General features: G+C 37.4%; 1 protein-coding gene and 1 long non-coding RNA gene across 2 annotated transcripts in view; one reads left to right on the top strand and one right to left on the bottom strand.

The window, feature by feature from the left end:
• The window catches only part of LOC148648797 (receptor-type tyrosine-protein phosphatase-like N), a 151072-nt gene that overhangs the window by 14214 nt on the left and 113771 nt on the right, over window positions 1-23087 (bottom strand). Inside the window, exons 13-17 of the mRNA XM_088606732.1 lie at window positions 9759-9968; window positions 6431-6634; window positions 1919-2066; window positions 793-866; window positions 497-574 (exon numbers count right to left, since the gene is read on the bottom strand). Of these exons, the coding sequence (XP_088462858.1) occupies window positions 497-574; window positions 793-866; window positions 1919-2066; window positions 6431-6634; window positions 9759-9968 (714 nt within the window). The remainder of the gene's footprint in view (window positions 1-496; window positions 575-792; window positions 867-1918; window positions 2067-6430; window positions 6635-9758; window positions 9969-23087) is intronic.
• LOC148648798 (uncharacterized) lies at window positions 14194-17821 on the top strand. Its single transcript, XR_015926388.1, has 2 exons — window positions 14194-14510; window positions 16349-17821. It is a non-coding gene; the product is annotated as an uncharacterized LOC148648798 (long non-coding RNA).

The raw sequence follows: 23087 nt of genomic DNA, 5'->3' as shown, positions 1-23087 counted from the left end.
TTTTGCTTTCAATATACTTGGTGTCCCTCCATACCCAGGAGTTTTAATTTTGTATGTAAATCATTACAAATGAGTCATTACATTTTGTATGTAAGTCATTACAAATGAGCTCCACAAAGAGAAGAAATTAATTAGAGTACAGAAAACCTGAGACATCGAGACTCACAATGTAGGCAAAGAGGTAGAGAATCGTCCAGGGTGCAAAACCTTGTTCTTTATTGTAAAGAAGCACACCCACTATTCAATGTTATCCCGTCCAGGTTTTTTCTTTCAATATATTTATTTTAACAAGCTCATGTATATGAACAGTCAGTTCTACACCTCACAGTGAGCTTTATCACGATTTCCTCAGCAGCAACACATACTTTACAAGTTGTACTGGTATCTTATGACGTAATTGCACCTTGTTAAGAATTGTTTCTTGAGTTAAGGTTCAGAACTTAGTTCTCATGGCTCAGAATAGATCTTATAAATGTTCAATCAGAAAGGGACTTACTTGCCAAAAGTCAGCGATAGTGTGAGACAGAGGCCCCTGGGTAGCAATGTAAGCTGGCATCCTTGGATCGTGATCAATCTGGGGTCATAATAAATACAGCTGTGGTTAAAATCAAAGTGGAAAATGTTGTTTCTGTTGCGGTTTTTGGAATGTTAAAAAGCATATATTTTTGTGTCCTCCAAAGGGCGTGCTCATTACTTGCAAAGTAATCGTAAAGGATCACGATTGCTGAAAAGACACACAAAGTGTCGGCTGTTATTATTTGTCTAGCCCATTAAAAAGCAAAATGTCCTTACTATAGTGCTGGCGTTGATGTAGTCTGTCCTGGAAGGGTTAATCTCTGCTTTCAGTTTCACTCGAGAGTGGTCATCTAAGAACACAAAAAGAACACGGTAAAGGATCATGATTTACTACTCTAATCATGTCTTCTTCAAATACCTGTCTTAAAGAAAATATTGAAAATGCTCATGTTTATAGTTGAAGTAGTTCTTAATAAATCCTTGCCATACCTGGTTTAAAATCTACTTTACCTCTATCTTTATAGCTATTCTCCCGTTGTCCTGATCCCCACTGAAGTACATACAACATTATGACTTTCAGTTCAGGGAAGAAATTCTGAAGTTTTTTAGGTTGGACAGAGGGGTCTTGTTTAATAATATGCAATTAAGATTACTTATCTCTCACTAAAAGGATCTTATTCAACAAAATGCATTTCTCAAGCTTAATTTTTCTCAGATGTGTGGGAAATATACACTTTGTACAAGAAATACAAACTTTTACAGTTTACTGTTCCTAATATAACACTATAGTGTATTTAAGTACTAGTGCTACATACTGTAATTATAATGATCCCAAATGCACACTGCACAAGCATCAGTATCTAGTTTCACCAAATACTGATTAGTCACATGTGTGATTATGTATTCAAGGAGTATCTCAGAGATTAATTGTCATGCCAAGATTCTGCCGTTCTATTTCTTGGACTCATTTTGATTCATTCTGTGATCAGGCAGTACATTTTTTTGGTCAATTTAAAAACAGTAGTTCTTGAGGCAAAAGAATAGAAATCAGCTTTGTCAAAATGCTGATATGAGTCAGGCACACTTTTACTGCTTATGAACAAATTGTATTCCAGGATATTTTTAAAATTATATGATTTTCAAAATACTGTTTTCCCCCTTCTTTCTGTCCAGGCTTTTCTTGCTTATTATTGCATGTTTACAATGTCTGTAAACATCTCAAGATGTTATAAACAATCAAGCATACAAGGGAAAGTATTTACAAATCCTGCAGGCCAGAGCAATAACTGTCCATCACAGGAAAGATATGTTGCCTTTGCTGACCTTTGCTAACACAGAGAACTTGATTGGTTTTATCGAACATTGCTTTGATCAGCTACGGTCGTCCTTCTATGAAACTCACAGGGCACAGAATCCGGGTTTCTATTCTTTTTAAGGTTGGCTTCACTTTGGGCCGCAGAGCAGGAGCTGGGCTCAGCCTGGTAGGAACACAGAGCCTCCCACTCCTTCAACAGCCTATCCTTGTTCTTCAGGTGATCCTCCATGTAAGCCTGTGGAGGCAAACAAGGTTACAGTCTGAAAAATATTTACTGCATTTTACCAAGCTTGTTTCCATATCCGAACTCTCTGGGGATGTCTGTGTTTTGTGGAATGCACACATCTGTACACATAATCCCAGTCCAGACATCTATATTACCTAACCCTATTTTTATTTTGAAATTTCCTCCAACTCAAAGCCTTACCAACTCCCCAGCTTTAAATTTAAAACACAACCTGACCCATGGATGTTTAAAGTTTTCATGTGGATAGACTGACCACCAGAAGCATAAGCACTATTCACCTAAACTGACCTTTTTGTTTCAGCTCAGTGAAGCACACTACCGCCACATTTAATTTGACTAACATGATTGCTCAATTTAATTCAAAGATCAATAAGAGAAACATAAAATCAATCAAATACAGAGCCCTGAAAAAAGTATTCACTCTCTTCCAATGATGCTCCATTTTGTTCAATTACAAATGAAGACAACACATTTAGTAAATATTTTTAAAGCAAAACTGAGTACTTTTACAGATAAAAATCAAATGTCTGCAGAAACTGCAAAGAAGAGTTAAAAACTAAAATATATTGATTCCAAAAGTTTTTGCTCCCTCTGTATATGGTTTACATGATTTCAGAAAAAAAATAACTTTTTCTGTAAGGTCCTTTAGTCAGGTAGTGAGTTTCAAGCAAAGATTCCTCCAGGAAGTCTAAGGAGGTTTCAAAACAATCCAGTCCAGGAGAAAAAGAAATTCACAGATCTGAATATTGTTTTGAGCAGAGCAAAGTTATTCATTGCGAAAGAGAAGGAGTATCAGAACTACCCAGACACTACCTACAGTACATCAGTGTAACGGAAGCATTCTTTCAGGACCCTATGCAGACGACATGATCCTGGGAGGAGTGAGGAAAACACGGGAAAAAAGCATGCGGGAGTCGGGAATGAAAACAGGGGGCGTGTCCATGGTGCGCTGGTGTTCGGGGGAGGTGTGGCCGAGGCAAACAATCCAGGAATAAGTCCAAGGGGGAGTCCAAGAGAAGGCGAAAATCCAAAACCAGGCGGTCCATCCAAGACGAACAAAATAAAAATGGGAACCGGGTCGGAACCGGCAGGAACAGGAACTTTAAAAGCTTGACGGGACCAGGCACTTCCAGGTCCCGGACTCGCCTGGTACGGAAATCAATGCAGAGCCCAGAATAGAGTGAGCGCCTGGGTTTTAAGGAGAACTGAAAAGGGGGCTGGAACAGGGAGCAGGTATGGGGGATGAGTAGAAAACAAGGAAGGGCTGGAGCGTCCTTAAGAGGAGGGGTTACGAACGTGACAATCAGGCAAACTGGGCAGCTGGGAAACTAGTTAAGGATTCCGCCATGAGGTCAATGGCGACTTTGAATGAGCTTCTGTGTACAATAGCTTAGATTGGAGAACTTGTTCATGAATCAGCAATATCCTGGCCACTCCATATATCTGGCCTGTATGGCAGAGTGACAAACCTCTCAAATCCCAAATGGAATTTCAAACTATTTAAGTGATACCACAAAAATGTGGCAAAAGGTTTTTGTGGTCAGAGGAGGAAAAATTTAACGTTTTTGGTTTGAATAGAAAGCGTTACATCTGCTGCAAATCCAGCATTAAAACAATGTCCAGTATAACATACTTAGTACCATCCTTACTTAAATTATGGTGACAGGAGCACTGACTTATGGGACATCTTATCATAAGCAGGATCCTGGAAGTTTATTAAGACCTAGGGACAAATGGATGAAAGGCACAGGCAAATTTTGGAGGCAAACATGTTACAGTCTGCTAGAGACATACACCTGGGACAACAATTCACCTTTCAGTAGGACAACAAATTGCAAAAATATTTCCGAAGCTTCCTGGGAGTGGCGAAACAAGAAGAGAGTGAATGTCCTTGAGTGGCCCAGTCCTGGTTGTGAATCCAATAGAAAATCTGTGATAGGACTTGAAAATTGCTGCCCATCAGTTTATCCTCAGACAACATGGCAGAGATCAAGCAAGCTTGCAAAGAACATAAAAATAGTAAGAAGTGAGAGGAGATTATTTGGCCAATCTAGCCCAGATGGTAGCCCAGATAGACAGTCAGTAACTGATTCAAGGATTCTGCTGTTTCTTGAAAGAATCCAGAGTATCTGCTTCAGCAAACATGGCTGGGTAGCTTGTTCCATAGTCTCTCAACCCCCTGGGTAAAGAAGTGCTTCTGCATGAAAAAGCACTCCTATGTCCTGTGGGTCTCGTTATACTGGTCATTCTGAAGATATCCATTGGACTGATTCTGTCAATATCTTTGAGCATTTGGTTACTTGTATCTGATCCCCTCATAGTCTTCTCTGTTTCAAAAAGGTTCTTTCTTCCACTTATCAGTGGAAGCATTCCCTTAAATCCTACAATGTATTTGGCTGCTCTCATCTGGAAGAATGGGAAAAAATGTACCATCCCAGAGTGCAAAATTGGTACAGACTATTAATTTCTGCCTAAGGAGCTTCGACCAGGTTTTGTGGCAAACATGTATGGAACCAACATATATTCATTTCTTATTTTTTTGTTGCAGGTTTTGCTAGCAAATTACACATAGTATTTTATTCATAAAAGTATTCAGTTCAACCATTCAACTTTTCATTGAAACATTAAGTTAAAAAATATGAATATATAATTTGTTTTCAACAAAATGGCAAAATTGGACATCTGAAGTGAATACTTTTGCAAGGTATAAATCAAACTAATTGAATTTCAATATCAAATAAATCATAAAGAAGGTGGTGAGGTGTAGGTAGATAATAAAGGAATGGATCTGATAATACAGATTTAATATGTGGATAATGAAAAAAGAAATAAGAAAAAAAAGTATTGTAACCCTAAAAAACAAGCACTGTTTTCTTATCTCCAAAGCATATCAAAACTAATTTGCATGAAATAAATGTAGGAAAAGCATTTTGTGTATAACCAAATCTTTTGATTTTTTCTGTAAAATCAGTTTAATGCAGCTAAAAAGGGCAGGCTATATTTATATGCAGTAGAGTATCAACAAATGTTGACTTTAGTTTTGAAAGTATGGCCTTTTTTATAGAGTGGCTTAAAATCAAAGCTAAAATCTTTACATGGTTATACTGATCAGATGTAATTACATATCTGTGATATATAATTCTCCTACCACTAAAAATTAATTAAGACTTTAAAAATTAAAAAAGTCTGTTAATTGGACCACAGAAAATGTGCTCTCCAAATGTATTCATACCTTCAATACTGTAAATGAAAGTTAATTTAGCATTAACGTCTGTCTGTACATTCAGGTTTTTTTAACAGGAACAAAACTAAAGAGTTTTAAGAATTTATTGTCTGCAAAAAAAAGAAACATGCCAGCAACTTGGTTAAAAAATGATGATCAAATTCATTCAGAATTCAACAATTCACATTTGTGAAATTGTCTTTGACTTTGATTGGTACATTCCTGTCTTTTCCTTGTTGCCATAGAATTGTGCCACAGACCCCATATTTATGACTTGAATCCTGAATGGAAGTGAGGTTTTGGAAGCTACTGAGTTTTTGCCCCAGAGTGTAAACTATCCTCCCAATGTATCTTCACCAGACACCATCCATTTGTATAAAACTTTCTTACATTCTCTTCCAGGTGGAGAAGCATCCTTTCCATAAGCCTTAAACATCTTGGTCAGGCTGGACTGTCTTATTTTTTGCAGCTGAATTGCTGAGGTCAAAAATATGCTGGTGCTGAGTGTTTTTCTTCTGTGTTAAAGGCCCTTTACTATTGTATTAAGCATGGCTAGCACATTCTTAATAATAAACATTGAAAAATCTTGAGGTACACCTGCATTTTCTCTACTAACTCAACTTTTAGTTACACTTCTCAAGAATATGAATATGATTTTTTTTTTATTGAAAGCAATCCCACATTATTTAAAGAGAGTAGTGAAACTCCAAAGAAAGCATGAACTATAAAACATTTAAAACTCCACAGGAAAATGCTTCTTCTAGTTTTCCTGAGAATGGTGAGATTTATTTATTTGCACGTTTATTGTACGTTATCGGAGCCTAAGGCGAATCATTGCAGAAGACTTCAAGACAGGTCACATTTTACAGCTTCCATATTAAAAGTAACCGTAAATCTTTGTTAACCCAGCGTAACTGCCACATTTCCAAGGAGGAGAAACTGTGTCAATCCAATTGTTTATTTTTGAGCTCTCTCGCAATAACTAAACACCATAAATGTATCAACGAGCTGACTGTTTAACCAACCTTCGCGCTGTTTGGGAGCTCTGAAAAGCCTGTGGCTATCCAGGTCATGATGGATGAATGATGAGAAGGGGACAGGCTGAGGGAAGCAGGTCAGAGAGCCTCACCAGTATCATGTGTCCAGTGGAGATGTCCATGTTGGACTGAGCGGGTTCCTCACACCACGAGGGAGTGCTGCTGTGGGAGCTGGGACTGGCCTGAGGGGCGTCGCTGAACTGCGAGGACACGCTGCTGACCCGCGACGTGTCCGTTCCCCCTGCCTCCTGGCGGCTGAAGGAGGCCTTGGCAGCCATGTGCTGCCGACACAGCTCCTGGGAGGCCCACACAGAGGAGGACAGAGGAGTGAGAGTCAGAGAGGGACGGATATCCGCGCTCTACAGGATGAGAACTGATCCGTCTAGACAGGATGACAGTATATTGTTGCAGATAAATAACGAGGCAAAAACTTAATTGAAGAGTGTTGTTTCAATAACTATAAAATGACATAACGCTTTGTAATACCCCTACCAGTAACAGAATGTAGAAACGCTATTGTTATTGTAAGAAGCAGAGTACAAAATTAAACAACTGCAGAAAAACAAATATTGACTGTTCACTTGCTGCTGTAATGTAGTCCCTCCCCTGTGGTATTTAACTCAAGAGTTCTATTTGCCTTGTCAGAATTCTCTGTCAATGAAGCTCACATTCACAATTTACCCAAAATTAACCTAAAAATTATTTTTTAAAAAATTAAAAATGTATGACTTCCCCACACTATAAATGCCAGCATTGTGCAGCATAAGTACTACAAAATGTACGTTTCTTCACTTCTAATCTCGTGTTCATAAAAGCGCAGGCCCTCATAAATGTACCATACAAATGTGTGGTTACAGTGTTCTATATTTAATGCCAAGAAGGTAAACCACTGTGGCTGTAGAGACCATACAGAGGAAGCTATTGTACCCAACATGGTGAGCAGATGGATTTCCACATTTCTTCCTCTTCAGAACAGTGCTTCACATTTTTTTTAAAGTCTATACATTTTTGTTCTTTCCATTAGCTAATGGATCTTGTTTTTCTCTAAACTTATCATGAGATAGGATGACATGGAATCTTCATAACTGAAAACCCAAAATGATTTTTTTCACAGCATAGGCTCCTGTTTATTCCCTTTCTAATGCTATTTACTGCTGTTGTCTCATCTTACTGTTTCCTTACTGCCAAAATACAGGATAAAATAATGCACCATGATGCTCCACAATGCATTACATTCAAAGAAACACAGAACTGTGAAATTACATGCGGTAACACAGGACAGTCAAAGTTTCTACTTTTAGCACATCTAATCCTTGAGCTGGGGATTGATAAAACTCTTAATTCTGTTAAAGTCTTCAAATCCAGAAGATATTATACAATTTGATTTTTATGGGAACAGTATACTACTATGATAAAAAAAAGACAAATGCCTCCACTAAAAAACAACTCTTTTAAATTTGCAATATTGAGTAGATTCAGTTTAATGGTTATTAAAATTGCTATATGCAGTTGCAGATAGAAGTTTAAACACTTCGCATCTGAAACCAGGATATTTGCTAATTTATTACACCTAACAATGTACAATTACCAGTGATGCTTCTTATGAGAAATGTACTGAACAGTCTAGAGTTATAGACATTAATATAGGACCTTTATATTATTATAAGTTTATTGCATTGAATACTTTATCTGTTGCTAAAAAAACTTGTTTAAATGGTTACAGCTTTATGTCATATAAGAGTATGGTGTTGTATATATTACATTTACATGGATCCTTGCATTATACCATCTGACACTAATTCTGTGTGATTGTACTGCTTCTCTTGATTATCATTTGCATAAATAATAATCCACGGTCTCCTCTATATATTGTAATTGTGTTTTATTTTGTGTATTCTTCTTATTTATTGTTGTTGTCATCCTGTAAAGCGCTTTGAGAAGCCACCTTTAAAGGCGCTATATAAAATAAAGTTTTTTATTATTATTATTATAAATAATTGTTCCATCAAATATATCCTTTGAAACAAGAAAATAGTTTCAGATCTAATTCTATAGCACATTGAAAATAAATTGAACAGGTCAACTGGTCGATTAAAAACATCAATGATATGAAATTTGCACATCTCACTCATTGAGTGTTACTTATTTTTGCATCTTCAGGGTTTTCATGGAATAGCAAGCTTGCCTTGCCTGTTCTAGTTGCAACACCAATTAACTGCATTCTGGTCCCTTCTGAGTATGATCAGAAGTGGTTTTTACTGCAATAAAGTCACAAAATTTACATAGAACACACTCTCTATAATAAAAAAAGTCAGTTCATAAGCAATAAAAGAAATGGGTGTTAAATTTCTTCTTAACAACCATCAAATGGGTCTGAATAACACATTGGAATGAGTGTCTTGTAAAAAAACAATATCAAGTCATTGTTCCACAAAAGCACAGAAATGGTAACAGCCCTTTGTGTGTTAATTTCATGTTTCATGATTAAATTTAAACCGAATTTAACAGCACAACATTTAATCTGCACTCCTAATGATTCATTCTTTGTTTTAGGGTCGATTTTACAAGTTCTTTGTGAATGTCTTTTATCATTCACCGCCCTAAATAACGCAAGCTCAGCCTTTGAAAAGGCTTCTCCAAGCTCACTGCAGGTGAGGTGTACAAGAGAAACAGCTCTGCAGAAGCTGGGAAAAAAAGCTGTGTGGATTCTTTTTATTACCCTCTGTCAATAAGTTGGCAGTATGCCGAAAGTTCACTTTACGCATCTTCTGAGCAGACAAATTTATTACAGAAAAGAAGGGAGGCATTCAAAATTAATCACAGGAGCAGTATGAGCAATGGTATTTATCAGTTACACGCAAACCTCATTAGATTTTTAACATGAATCACACTCATTGATAAAGGTCACAGTTTGCTGCGACAGTAGGAAGTAAGAGGTACTCAACACCCACTGGAAATGGAAGAGTGCCTTTTCTCTTGGCTCTTCATAGCTGCTTTATCTTGGGAGAATATTAAATTCACGAGGAATGACAACGCCCCAAAATCAAAGCGTGGCGAACTATTGTGGAGGGAATATTTGGCTTAACCCGCTTGGCTGAGGGCCGACCTCCTGGCCGTAGGACGAGGAGGCCAGGACCCCCCCCACGCAAGGTTACCAAGGGGCAGCTGCAGAGGTGGAGTTGGGATGGAGGTGGGCTGCAAAAGTCACACGCGAGGGAGAGAGATCGCATTTGGTATTTATAGCATTCGGTGGGGGGAATGACGAAGGGAGTGATTGCTAGTCGCTGACAGCTGGGGATGATTGAGCATGGTTGTTGCCATCCCTCCCGAACTTGAGTTAAATAAACTCCATTTGGAGTCTGTGAGTGGCAGCTGGAGATCAATCTGAGCTGTCTGGCGTTGAACCCGAGTGCTAGGTACCTGATATTCGAAGTGGGTGTCGCTCCCCCCTTCTGGTCCAAGCCCCAGCTTGCCTGCGTTGAGCTGGCGGGAGTGGTGTCTCAGGCAGGCAATGGTGAGCGCCGCAATGAGGATCCCACCCACGCAGGCCACCCCCACCAGGGTGAGGAACACCCAGCGTGAGGTGTCTCGGACCCGGGTGGCCTGAGGTACACCATGGCCATCGGCCCTCTGGGGAGATAACGCAACACACTTTCAGAACCAATACGCCAGATAACAAGCTTGGAGCTTCCTGGGGGAAATATAAGGAGATATGAAACTATAATCATTTCCTTTACCTTGACTGATTGCCTGTCTTTATAAGCTGTTGCAGTAAATCCTTAATAGTGGGATTGCTGGGAGCCTGTGGCATTTCACACATTTGATTTTATCGTCAATTCACAACATAAATTATGACTACACAGCGAATCTAGCAGAAGCACACAAGCTGCAATGGTCACTTTAATTTGTCATGAACAGAAATTAAAGGTGCGGAAATATAGCAATAGCAATGAACACATTCATGTTTGACAAAGAGATTACATCTGGAAATGTTACAGTACGAACAAAATGAATATTCTTTTAAGCCTGTTTGAAGAGACATACAGTAAAATGACTTAATATGCTGCAGTCAACAGGGTAAAAGCCCTCTGTGTTAACGTTTGCATGTTGTTTTACATTTTACATTCATTTGAAATGAAAGGGAGATTGATTGATTAGCACAAAGCAAACTTAGTCTAAATACAAGTAATAGGTTTATTCCATGCTGAAAAAAAAGAAGAAAGAGAACACAACGTTTCGGCCGTGGAGCCTTCTTCAGGTGTGTCTAAATACATTTATACAGGTGCTTGATAACACCTACATACTGTCAAAATTGAAGTCACTGCTGCTATGGGCTTCAGATCCTTACTATGGCTTGTGTTTCCTTTGCAGAACATGGACTGTCAGAATTTCAGATCTTCCCTACATTTTCTGAGGATAATAATTTGATTCCCTGTGCTATGCCTCCTCTACATGCTAGATGGAGGGGACCCCCATTTCCTGTGCCGAACAGAAATCAGAAATCTTACTTATATGCGAATATAACATTGGCAACACAGCCTGTAGCGTTATGACTCCATCACTCCCAAAAGCCTGTACTGTAAATTCTCTTACAGAATTTTGTGTAGAGCAAATCTGAAATAAACCAATGAGGTCACTGCTTTTAGCTTTAATGTTTCAAAAATATCTGCCTACTTCATTCAAATAAAATAAAAAGCAGAAAGGTATAGCTGTTTTATGTTACACTCTGGGAAACACTTTATTATTGGGTGCCACTCGATATAAAATGCAATGGAAGGAAAAGCTGTCTTGGAAATAAAATGTGAAGAAACGGAGGTGAAACTCCTTAATTTGGAAAGTCAATGAGGAAGAAATTCAAGCGGGGGTCATCGATTTTTATCCGCACGCTGTCCATATTGCTGTGAACGCCTGATGGACGGCATTTTGTTTGTGAATAAGACAGTGAGCTGTTTGGCGGGGGTCTGCCTCAGTATCTGCGAGACAGACATCCCCACAGGGCCTGCTGTCTGGATCCACAGGCACATGAGCACAGCCAGCCCATCCAGACAGAGCATGAGTCAGCACAGCGCAGGGCCACAGAAACAACGGCAAAACCATTCAGAGCAGATCCAGTGCTGTGCAAATTTATCACAAGACCATGTTCTTCCTGCAGTACAAAAAGCACTGCTGTGTCTGATACTTGATTGCTGTATTTTATTTTTGATTTATGTCACTTGCGCAGTTAGAAATGAGTTTTACATCCCCAAGCAATCACAAGCCCTATGGTACTCGAATACCAAAAAATGTGAAACTGTGCCTTCGTTTAGCTCAATAAGTGACAAATTCTAAGAAATGTGCATCTAACTGTATAGAAAAAATAAACTGACTAAATAATCAGACTAAACAAACCTTTCTCCACATTAAATTAATACGTTATGAATCCTTTACAATGGCTTGTTATGAACATCTTCACACTTCAGACTTCTTATCTGAGTGTCATTCATTTAGATTTAGTCCCTTTTTGCAGCGTTTCGAAGGTTCAAAAGTTCCATTTCTCACATTCTCTGAAGTAAAATTTTAAACAGGGTTTCCTAAATGTCACTACATTTCACATTCAACCACACAACCTTTCAGAGGCATCCTATGAATGAGTTATTAACCTTATTTGTTAGCTAATAAACATAGAAATTACTAGAGGACATTTCTTGTACCAGCAAAGTCAGAAAAGAAGCTTTGTTTTCATGTAATATATTGTCACTAGGTCTAGCATTATATCTATAATAACTACTTTCATAACATTAAAAAACTAATAAGAAACTAATATTCTACATCCAATGACAGTCTGCAACATTCATATCTGTACCTGCAGAAAATGCCATAGGGTGAGATTATATAAAGTACAAGAGTGAAGACTAAATATAAAATACAAAGATTTGATATGACAAACTTTGTGTGCAGTACTTAAACATCATAGCGTGTTTTAAAAGGAGAAAGGACAGAGATTTCCACAAAACCTAAGGAGCATTTGGCTTTGCTTGGCTAATGTACTTTACTTTTGTCATTCAAAGTAATACAGAAATCACTTTTATTGTTTAAGAAAGAGTTTTTTTTTCCAAGTACTTGGTATGACTAAATCAAACCCTGATGTTTAAAACACAAAAATAATTTAATTTCTCAAATAATTTTGTTACATCTTTGCAGTATCAGAGTCCTTATTTCTTCCACTTGGTCTTGTAGGACCAGATTTTTAGTCAGTATCAAATGACTAAATGTACAAAAAAAATACAGTATGAAGTACAAAAACACAGATTAATAAAACACCAAACAACTAACAAATATTGTTAAAATAGTAAACCTAATAAGTGAACTAAAATTGTTTCATGAAGTATTAAAACATTTTCAAATACATTTCCTTAAAATGAATGATAAAACATAAAGATTAAAAATGTAGTGGTAGTGCTATAATTGCTATTAAAAGGACATGAATTTCATTGACATTCTGGTGAACCCAACTTCCCTTAAATTCAACAGACTCATTGCTCTACTTTGAATGAACAAACTTAATTTCTACTCAATTGAATAACTCAGAAAAAAGTAATATGCTGAACTTGTGTGCTGATGTACAGTAATTGTCAACTGCTTTGTATCAAATACTACATTGTATTTTAAATAAACAGTTTTTAGTGCAAACTAAAAAAAGTGGCAGGCAAAAAGAGTCTTAAGGGAGCCAGCCCTTCAAAAATTTAGTTTCTGACAGTTCTAGCTTGGCTTGACGGTTGATATTCATATAACAATTACAAGACCTTGGATTACAAATTTAGCTTTCAGAGTATTATCACACTCTCTGCTTTAGGAGCACTGTGATTTCTTGACAATTCAAAATTGCCTTGAATTTAAAAGATTCGTCTTTCAACTTTCCCGTGACCTGGGGATGGCGTGAGAGACTGATCTCAGGGTTTGTTAGTATGGAAAATGGTTTCAGAAGCTTCAGTTCCCCCTCAAAAAAAAAAAATCAATTTCAGCTTGTAGAAAGCAGTTGGGTGGGTTTATATGCCGGTCTGATTCAATAACCTCTTTTATCTCCCATACGTTTAGCAGCAACAGCTGGGTCTGTCAACAGAGCTCCATGAAACGATATTAAGGAATGAATCCGGTGTGCTGGAAGTCCCTTCAAGTTTTTGGCTATGCAGATATCATTAAGATACCACCCGTCATACACAAACAGAGGGGAAAAAAGCTAAATAAAATGGCAGCAAAGTAAATTAAGAGGAAATATTCCCTTTTTAGATTAAAAGCGCGAGTGAAATCAGCTTTCGGTTCACTATGGCCTCTGGAGAGCCCTGCTGAAACTCCGATTCAAGAGGCTAGAGGTTGCCCTTGCTCTCTCTTCGATGTCTTTTAGCGAGGGAAGAGGGCATCCCCCCCGCCAGGAGACTGTTTGTGTGGTCTGTTGGAATGTGCTGTGCTGTGGGGTGCTTGGTTAAGAGGCCGCTGGCCCCCTTTTGTCTTTGGCTGTTTCAGTAAACAAGGCAAGCATCATCAATGACTAATTAGCGAGCTGGTGTTCACCACAAAGGAGAGCAACAAAACACAGCCTTGATTTACTCCCGCAAATTAGCAAAAGCCACTTCCCTGCCGCCTTGCTTAATTACTGCATGTAAACGATTAAGGAAAATCCCACTGGTGAGTTAATGAGGGCCGCCTTTTTCTCTGGTGCTGTCACCCAGGGCCAGCGAACACAATGAAGTCTAAAGGAGCTGCACGAGAGAAGGGGAGGGACGGGGGGGGGGCGCTAGGATTTTACCCTCGAGTCCCCCCTTTGCATGTTGACGTTGCTGTGGTAACTGGGCACCAATGTGGGGGCCAGTTCCTCACCTCAGCAGGGGCGCGGGAGAATGCACCCCGCTGTTGCCACGGTAACAGCAAAATGCTAGACGTAATCCCCATTGGGAGGAGGCTGGAGAAGGCAGCTTGCCCTCAAGGAGGGAAAAAAAAAAAAAGACAAAAAACATCAGCCTGCCTCCGCACTGGTATACCGTCTCTGCCTCTCTCATACCTTATGCATGTCAAAATAACCTTTCTGGATTTTTTTTTTCTCCCTTTTGATTTTTTTTGTAACGCTCATGAAAGGCTGTGGACTGGAAGCTGGCAAAACCTTTTATCTCCCCGCAATATAAGCGCAGCAGGGAATACGTGAGTGTCTCCGCCGTTCCCCCGTCAAATTGCCTCAACCTGGCTGAATCACCTCTAAAAGAGAAGGAGATGTGGTCTCCTTGTGCTTCAAGACTGGCTGCTCGTCTAATGACCTTCAAACTCATTTCACCTGGGGGCTTAAACCAGAGTGTTTGTCTTTCTTTCGTCCAAAGAAAAGTGAATTACACCACTGTATCACATGGCTGCTGTGAACTTTCAGCACATACACTGAAAGGTCTCCAAAGTTCTACTGTTTTATTCTTGGAAGACAGTAAGATACAGTGTATATTCTATTTAGCGCTGGCACATGAAATTGCATCTTTTCAGGCTTCTCTCCCAATGTAAGCAATCTATGGGAATTAAATTAATTCAAAAAGAGATTGGTGTGGTGATGTCTGTAATGTGTTGAAAGATGTTTGTACATACAACAGCTTAAAACTTTACATTTCTACTCATACTGTGGGCTAAAAGATCATGAATCGCAGAAATAAAATGCAGTGTTTTATGCTGTGATCTATTTATTTTAAGGTTGAACCTTTAGGATGAGAACAATTTCAACCAATATTACAAATAGTGTAATTAACATGATGTGAATACAGTGGACAGCAAGATAAAAAAAAACAGGAATAAAAGCTTGTTAATTTAAAATAGAACGGTTAACCTGTTGGTCAGCTGGAAATGTATGACAATATAGGGTGCTATCCTAATTTAAGACAAAGTGTTAATAATAATTGAAACCAAATAGATTTGTTTGATATTATTAAAAATTCAACCTGAAAGAAAATAACAAATTATCAAAAGAACCTCCATTTAAGATATTTTACTTTACAAATTTAAGAATTACTGCTTCTCTTACTTAAACACAATAACAGTACTACACAATAACATGTTTCTCTTATTTTCTAAATGTAAATGCAGGGTCTAATGACTGTTACACTAGACAATCAAGCAAAATCTATTAAAAATCTGTGAAGCCTTTATTTGTTTATTTTTAGTTCTAGCACTTTATTGCTTTTGCTGGTCACTAAAAGATTAGACAAATTATATTTCATTTCTTCAAACGAGAGTCACAAGCATTCACAGAAAAGATACACTGTATCTATTTTATAGAATACTTCATAGGAGTGAGAATAAATATACTGAATCTTAAAAAAAATCACACCAATGAAAAATAATGGTATTATATTTTAAGATGAAAACCGTCAAAAGTGTGATACATTCTACCTAATACAGAGAGCTACAGGCTCCAGGCACTTTCCGGTCTCAGTATAAATGCAAATTCTTTTGGGACAATAAATGTGCTGTGAGAGATAGTGTCCCATACCAGCTTTACTTTCTAAAAAAATAATTTCAGAGTTACAATTATTCAACAAAATATCCAAACGTTATTTCGAATACTGCATGTCTATGGCAAAGGGGTTGAGGGAGTATGGAACAAGCTGCCCAGACATGTTGTTCAAGCCGATACCCTGGTTTCTTTCAAGAAAGGGCTGGATGAGATTAACTCTCAGATCAATTAACTTCTAACTGAAGCCGAATTTCTTGATTTTGTGAAAAAACTAGCAATTAAAAACTGACAGAAAAGGGGCTCATGGACAGAGCACGTTTTCTTGCTCGAAGGTGTAATTTGTTTTCCTTTCGAAATATCTAAAACACATTCAAGTTTCCCAAAATGGCAAAATTGACCTTCTCCACACATACACTGTTTGTTGCGAAATGTTAAGAGTCACTTTAAGAAAAGGCTGAACAAATATACAGTACCATGGAGGTGTACCACACATACCTTGAGATGCGCATGCTGTATATCAAACTCCAAGTACTGTCTATCTATCTTACAGGCACTGCACTCTACAAAACAGTGAAGATCAGAAATACAGAAGATGTGGGCCTACATGTTGGAAGAAAGTTTCGTGAAGCCAAGACGCAGCTGGGTCTGCTTATTTCAGCCAGCAGCGTCAGCAATCAGGCTTGCTGCTCTGGCATGCTGAGTTGTGGCCGTGAACTCACTGTCCTTCTCTCTCTCACATTGAGCCTAATTGTGAGCCAGTGGCATGCAGGCAGAGCAGGCCCTGTGTGATCTGGTAGAGAAGAGAGGGGTGATCGGGCATTGGAGTCTGCTTTGAAAAGGGGCCCCCACAGGGTAACTGACAGCCGTTTAGACGGGAAGGCCACAGATATTTAGGAAAAAGAAAAGAAGAAGAAAAAAAAAATGAGCTTAATTTGGACAAAAGGCCAGGCAAGGAGCCTGGGACCTCTGTAAGCCTGCTGACTGAAATAAAGGCTAGGGCTAGAGGGCTCTTCTCTGACAGATACCCAGTGACTGCTAAAGGTCAAAAGGTCAGGTCCACCTTCCCACAAACCACAAGCCTGCACAAATTTAACTTCATTCCCCTGTTCTGAAAAAAATATTCGAGTACATCGAAGAATGTTAAGAATTATTACGAAGAGGTGGGAATGTATCAAAATACCAATGAAAAATATGGAGTGACATTTAAATTGCAGAACTGGGAAATAAAGATTTCTATATACTGTATATGTTTTATAAAAATACATTTTCTTAGATTCTTAAATATACATATATTACACTGGAAAAGTGCATTTACACTTAATCAGATGGTATTATATTAATGTAAAAGGAGAGCCTGAGCATGCACTTGTAATTGTCCCTATACTAAGCCAACAAGTTAAAAATCTGTTCTTATTTGTGCAGTGTTTTATCTTTAAGTACCAGAAATGAATTAAGTGTATATAAACATCCAATGACACTGCTTGTTGACATACCCCTATGAATTTTCTCCACTTCTGCTAGAATATGTCCTGCCCACATTTACAGTACACTAGGAAATACTTCCGCTATAGTACTATTGTCTTCAAGTATATCTTGAAATATGTATGGTAGCATTTATAGTGCAATAATAAACTAAAATGCATCTTACTGTAATTGCACTTAATGAGAAGTACCACTTGAAATTATTGGATCTATTAGAGTATTTTATGGAAGAAGGCAATACAGTTTAGAAAGTCCCAGCAATGTAGAGATGGAAAAATATTTAGGACATTACTATTATACCAAGGTCTTCTAGTTTTCTGGACTCCCCACAGAGCACATTTGGGCCATATAATATGTGTCAGATCCTTGCAATGGTACACTAACACAATTATTACAGCAACGCCAACATTTAGATTGTGTGCCTAGAACAAGCACTGTTAATGCTGTCAGCTGCAAATATTAGTATCAATTGTTCATATTTGCCTGAATGTAAACAATATTCTAAGATATACTTCTGCAACAATAAATACTTGAAACGTAATACAGTAATCTTGTTTTCCAAGATGAATTTGGTCCTCAAAAACTGCTTGTAAGGTGAACACTTGCATAATGGAAATTAAATTCACATTACTTCCCATATTATAATGTTCAAATGGTTCCAGAACTCACAAATTGCTCCCTAAAACACCAAAACTTCACCTTAATACAGCACCTAAAAATGCAAACAATAACAATATTCCTGGTAAATTATTTGAATATCCTTAATGTCATATGATGATGTATAAACAATAGGTAGGAAAACAATAAAACTCATTTATGGTACAGTACAGCTGTTATGTCGTTACAAATACATAAACATTACGTACTCTCCTGTACTATATGCATTTAAAGGAGAACTACAGTCCCAGTTTCTCAGATCGGTTATAAACTCTTGGTAACAAAATAAATGACAAATTCTGAATTATGCTCAAAATCGTGAAATCGTGAAAGTACCGTGTGGTACTGTACTGTGGTTGCCATGTTATCACAAACCACTGGTCTCACCAAGAGCCAGAACAAGAGTTTGTGAGAACTTAACTTTAAGCCCTTCCCACTCACTAGTCACTGTAAGGACTAATGTAATGCGATGTACAAGCAAGTAAGTGGTACAGCATATATTACAGAGTTAACAATTAGTATTTGTCAGCAAACCCGTCTCAAAGTCAAGAGTAATATTTCTATTGGAATATAAGAGATGTATTCACGAGCCTACTTGTTTACAATGTAATTGGGCTGGTTCACATCACCAGAAATCTTGTTGCCTTGTTCTGCAACGCAGACAATGACAGCAGTACGATCACGCACATACCATACCTGAAACCTTTATCTATTTTGTGATGGAAATTGGAGGTTTTACACATTACTGTGACCCTTTTACTTTCAGTGCGGTTTGAAATGCAGTCGTCAGTTCTGATTCTTTCTAACCCCAAAATATAAAAAATAGCACTGCAGGTCCCCTCTAGCGCACGTAAGACTTTTATTCTAAAAAAGTTCAAATGGAATCAAAATCAAAAGTAAATTCCTCATTAGATAAGATGTGAGAAAAGAAGAATTTTGGCAATGTCTGGCTCATAAGCGTGAAAACTTGCTTGTTAAATGAAAAAAAGGTAGGAATTACTACATCTTGTATAAACAAAAACTCATATAGCTTTTTCTCATATAGGGAAATATAGGTGGGTCTTAAGATGGCACCACTACTCACAATTCTCATGTGAGCACAAATACATTTCTTTAGAATTCGAAGAATAAAGTGAGTCACTATGTCATTAATGCAAAATCATTTTAGTATGTGTTTGCATAATTCTGAATGAATGGCTTGTCAAATTTGTAACCCACGGGGATAATGAGAGGGTGTGAAAAATGTAGCCAGATAGTGAAATGGCAAAAAAGTAAAAACAGCCAAAAATATTTTGTGAAAGTCTCCATTAGCCAGCAACCCGGAGCACAGCGAAAGGAAAACTGCGGCAAACATGGAATAAAAGTTGGGGTTGATAATGTCGTTTTCATGAGAGCACCAGAAGAAGTGAAAATATCTTCTCAGGATGACTGGAGAGGCTCGTCAGTTGCTCAGACACCCATACCCCTGCTTCTTTGTCCAAACCCAGCTAGTCAGTCACATAATCAAGGTCACTTTAATATAATATCCTCTGGCCTCCCCATGGTCAAACCAAAGGGCACTGGCTATTTACAATTAACAATGCAGAAGGGCAGAAACTCTGGTTTCTAGTTCCCAACGCCACCCATAAATCTCTTGCAACAATAGGCTTGCTATGAGAGCAAGTGTGCACCAGCATTATTGTCTAAGACTACCATCTCAATGTTAAATGCATCCCTAAAGTTCTTCAAATATGTCCTCAGAGAAATAAAGGAAAAACGTTCATATGTAACCGCAGTCATAACTTTCTGCAGAAAATGTGGATATGTAAAGTTTCCGAGGCCACACTGACGTGTAAACAGGAAAACCTTCAAAGGCTTGCACAGGTTTATGTAATATATATATATATTGCACATAATGTCTCATTGCTAGAGGTGTTGTATCAATAACCACAAAAATTAATAATACTGTATGTGAGGGAGGAAATGGAAAAGCAGAACAAATAGAACTTCCTTTTTAACAAGAGGTGAAAAGGAAGGAAAAGTACTTTTAATATAACAGTTGTGCCGGGTAATAATTCTATTTTGTAGATTGGATTTTGCTTGAACATGTTGTACTTTAATTTTATCTTAGATTTTACCACTTTAAATCCCAACTCTCATTAATTTCACTGAATTACTGACAGTTAACAGTTATAGCTACTATACATTATAAACTTTCATTCTAATTCCAGCCTCCATTCATATTTACCCTCAGTTTCTATAATCATCCGATTTTTGTAATAATAAGGATTTTTTCGTATATGCAGTATGTCCACTTTAGAAAATGGTGTACACATCAGTAATATCAGGAATAGTTTTTTTTTCTTATATGCACGTTTTTGAAAATGCCTAAATATCTGATGTCACCAAATATTGGTGGAGTGCGATGATTTAACTGAATTTGCAAAGAGATCTCGGGCCTGCCTCTTCAAGAAACAACCATTGATGTCTGGCCCTTGTGTAGCTTGTGAATAGGCCTGGAAGAATGGCTCAGAGCATGAAGGGCACCATCTGCATTTCAATGGAGATAAAGAGCGACAGAGGGGGTGCACTCAGTCAATCCCATCAACAAATCTATCTTGCCTTCAGCCCAACATATTTACAAACCACGCTGTACCCTTTCCACTGTCTCCATTTTCTTTTTTAACCTCATTTTCCTTGAACTCTTTCTGTACAACGTTACTTCACTTCGTCTGTAGTGGTAACACCTGGCTGTTATTTATTTGTTAGGATGTGTGTTATTGGTTTTGTGGTTTGTATATTCTTTGCACATAAGGTACTATTTAATTACATTCATAAATTAGACTTGAAGACATTGACAACATTATAGTGGCTAATGGGAACAAATCTTCCATGTAGTAATTTCATTGTATGTAATCTCCAATTCATTGCTTAGCTATTTAATTTATGCCCAAAATGTGTCTTTATTTGTATGTATTCTAGTCATCCTTTTATTGATACTACAGGGAACTGCAGTCATAATTTCAGTTGTGCCTATATTACCACTGCATTTAATTAATACATTGCAGTTTTATATTTACATTGTTAATATCTTCAAGTCTCTACATGGTATACCAGGAGAGCCCAACTTTTATCAGAAAAGTGAAGAATTTGATTAAACAGGTGGGGGTCATGTGTTTAAGTTTTGGATATACAAAGCAATACTGTGAGAAAATAACCTGAAAAATACAGTGTTTATTAGGACAGTACAATGCCAAGTTTGGTACAAACACCTGACATGTGTCCATGAGTTATTCTCTTGACTCTTGAGTTTGGAAGAATGACCTTTTATTAATGAGAAGAACTGTTATATAAGCACTATAAATTTGTACATTGTGACTTTGAATATTAAATTCATACATGACCTCTGAAATAGTTTACAAACTTCCTACCATACCTCTCTCAGATACACATTATTAAAGAACGTTTCAAAAGGAGCTGTTATGCTCCTGAAATATTGTAGATATAAGGAGAGCAAAGAGGAATCAAAGATTTTGAAAGAGGAGTAGTAGTTACACAAATTGGAATTATCTTAAAAATGTTTACATATAATTTGAAAGCAGTTTCTCAGTTTTGTTGTGAAATAAGTACCTGTTTTATCGTCTGTCCGAAATTTAAAAGGCCCGAAGGTAGATGTGAATTTTGTGGAATGAGTGTTAGAGAGAAAATGCTCATTAAAATGATATTTATCCTCCCATATTTTTAAAGTCTGAAATAAGATGGGATGGCTAATATACACTTTAAAATTCTGGAAGAGAATCAATGTGATCAAGGTCAGATCAATTAATTAATGTGTGTGAACGCAGGAGGACCATCACAGAGGTAATGTTATTCCAAAGGAAATTTCTAGTTTCTTTGTGGTAGTTTTTCTTTTTCTTTTTTTAAGACATAACAACTAGAACAAATGCAGTGATAGTGTTTAAAAAATGATTATTAAGTGAAATAGGTACAAAAAGTAACAAAGCACAGAGTATAAGGCTAACCATTAATTTTTAATTTGCTATATAAGAATTATTAATGGGAATGGAAGAGCTGACCCATCAGCTTACTAAGCATCACTTTATCAATAATTGGAATATGACTAGTTAATTAATTATTGTCTTATTGCTGTTATTACTATACATTTTGATAACACAAAAGGCAGAAAGTGTTAAAAGTAGGGTGCCTGTGTTCAAAATGTCAATGTAAACAGAGAAGAGATGATATTACAAGTGGAAAAAAGAGCAACCACGTTCTTTAAAAAGTTAAAGTAATTGCGACAAAGGGAAACCTCACAAAGAGCTAATTCTGTTAAAGTGTGCTTCAGAATGATACTATCTATACTGGCTGCGACCATCCGATAAAAGCTTTCTGGCTCTTCATCTTGCTCTGGAACATTGTTTTGTTATAGCAGTGCTCGTGTGCAAATCAGTTTAAGTCCAAAACCTCCTGAACATTTAATTTTATGGTGGTTTCTGATGTGAGATACATGTAACCAGATTTACAACCCTTAACCCTCTCTGAGCACAAACCCACAGTCGCTGTAACCCTTGAAAACGTCACGCTGCACCAGAAACATGAAAGGAAATGAATCATGTTAAGATTAAGCCATTACAACTGAAAATGCTAAAGTTCTAAATTCTTTAGTATTTTAATCAAATGGCCCGTGTTCTGATTCACATTGTTTGCTTGACACTCTGTTCCATACAGTTCCCATTTCAGCTCCCAGTTAGATCTAAACAACAGCTATATCACCCTTTCCAAAGCACAGTAACATTTGTTTCTGAAAAAAGAACACACTTTAAGATTTTGAAAGCCGACAATATTCTTCTCTAATTTAATTGCTGTTTTCACCGGGGTTAAACATTCTCATGGTAACTGTGTGTCCTTGATTAAAATGTCTCTGATTAAAAAGGTATCCGAAGGACAAATTGACAAGGTTCACAGGGGAGACAAGTTAGAAACATGTCAAGACTTCTACGAGCAAAACACTGTACATTTAGCCAGTGCAATAATATAATTCCAGACTCATAAGTGCATTGTTTTGGTATATACAGTTAGCATTGCAAAATGAAATACTAAATAAGGAAAATGTATCACATGAAAAGCAGCAAGATATGTATTAACTTCATTTTTAATGTCATAAAACCTAT

This window comes from Lepisosteus platostomus, chromosome 14, assembly GCF_059453375.1.
Source record: "Lepisosteus platostomus isolate fLepPlt1 chromosome 14, fLepPlt1.hap1, whole genome shotgun sequence".
Classification (NCBI taxonomy): domain Eukaryota; kingdom Metazoa; phylum Chordata; class Actinopteri; order Semionotiformes; family Lepisosteidae; genus Lepisosteus; species Lepisosteus platostomus.
The sequence above is the reverse complement of the archived record's forward strand: the minus strand, read 5'-3'. Positions and strand labels throughout refer to the sequence as shown.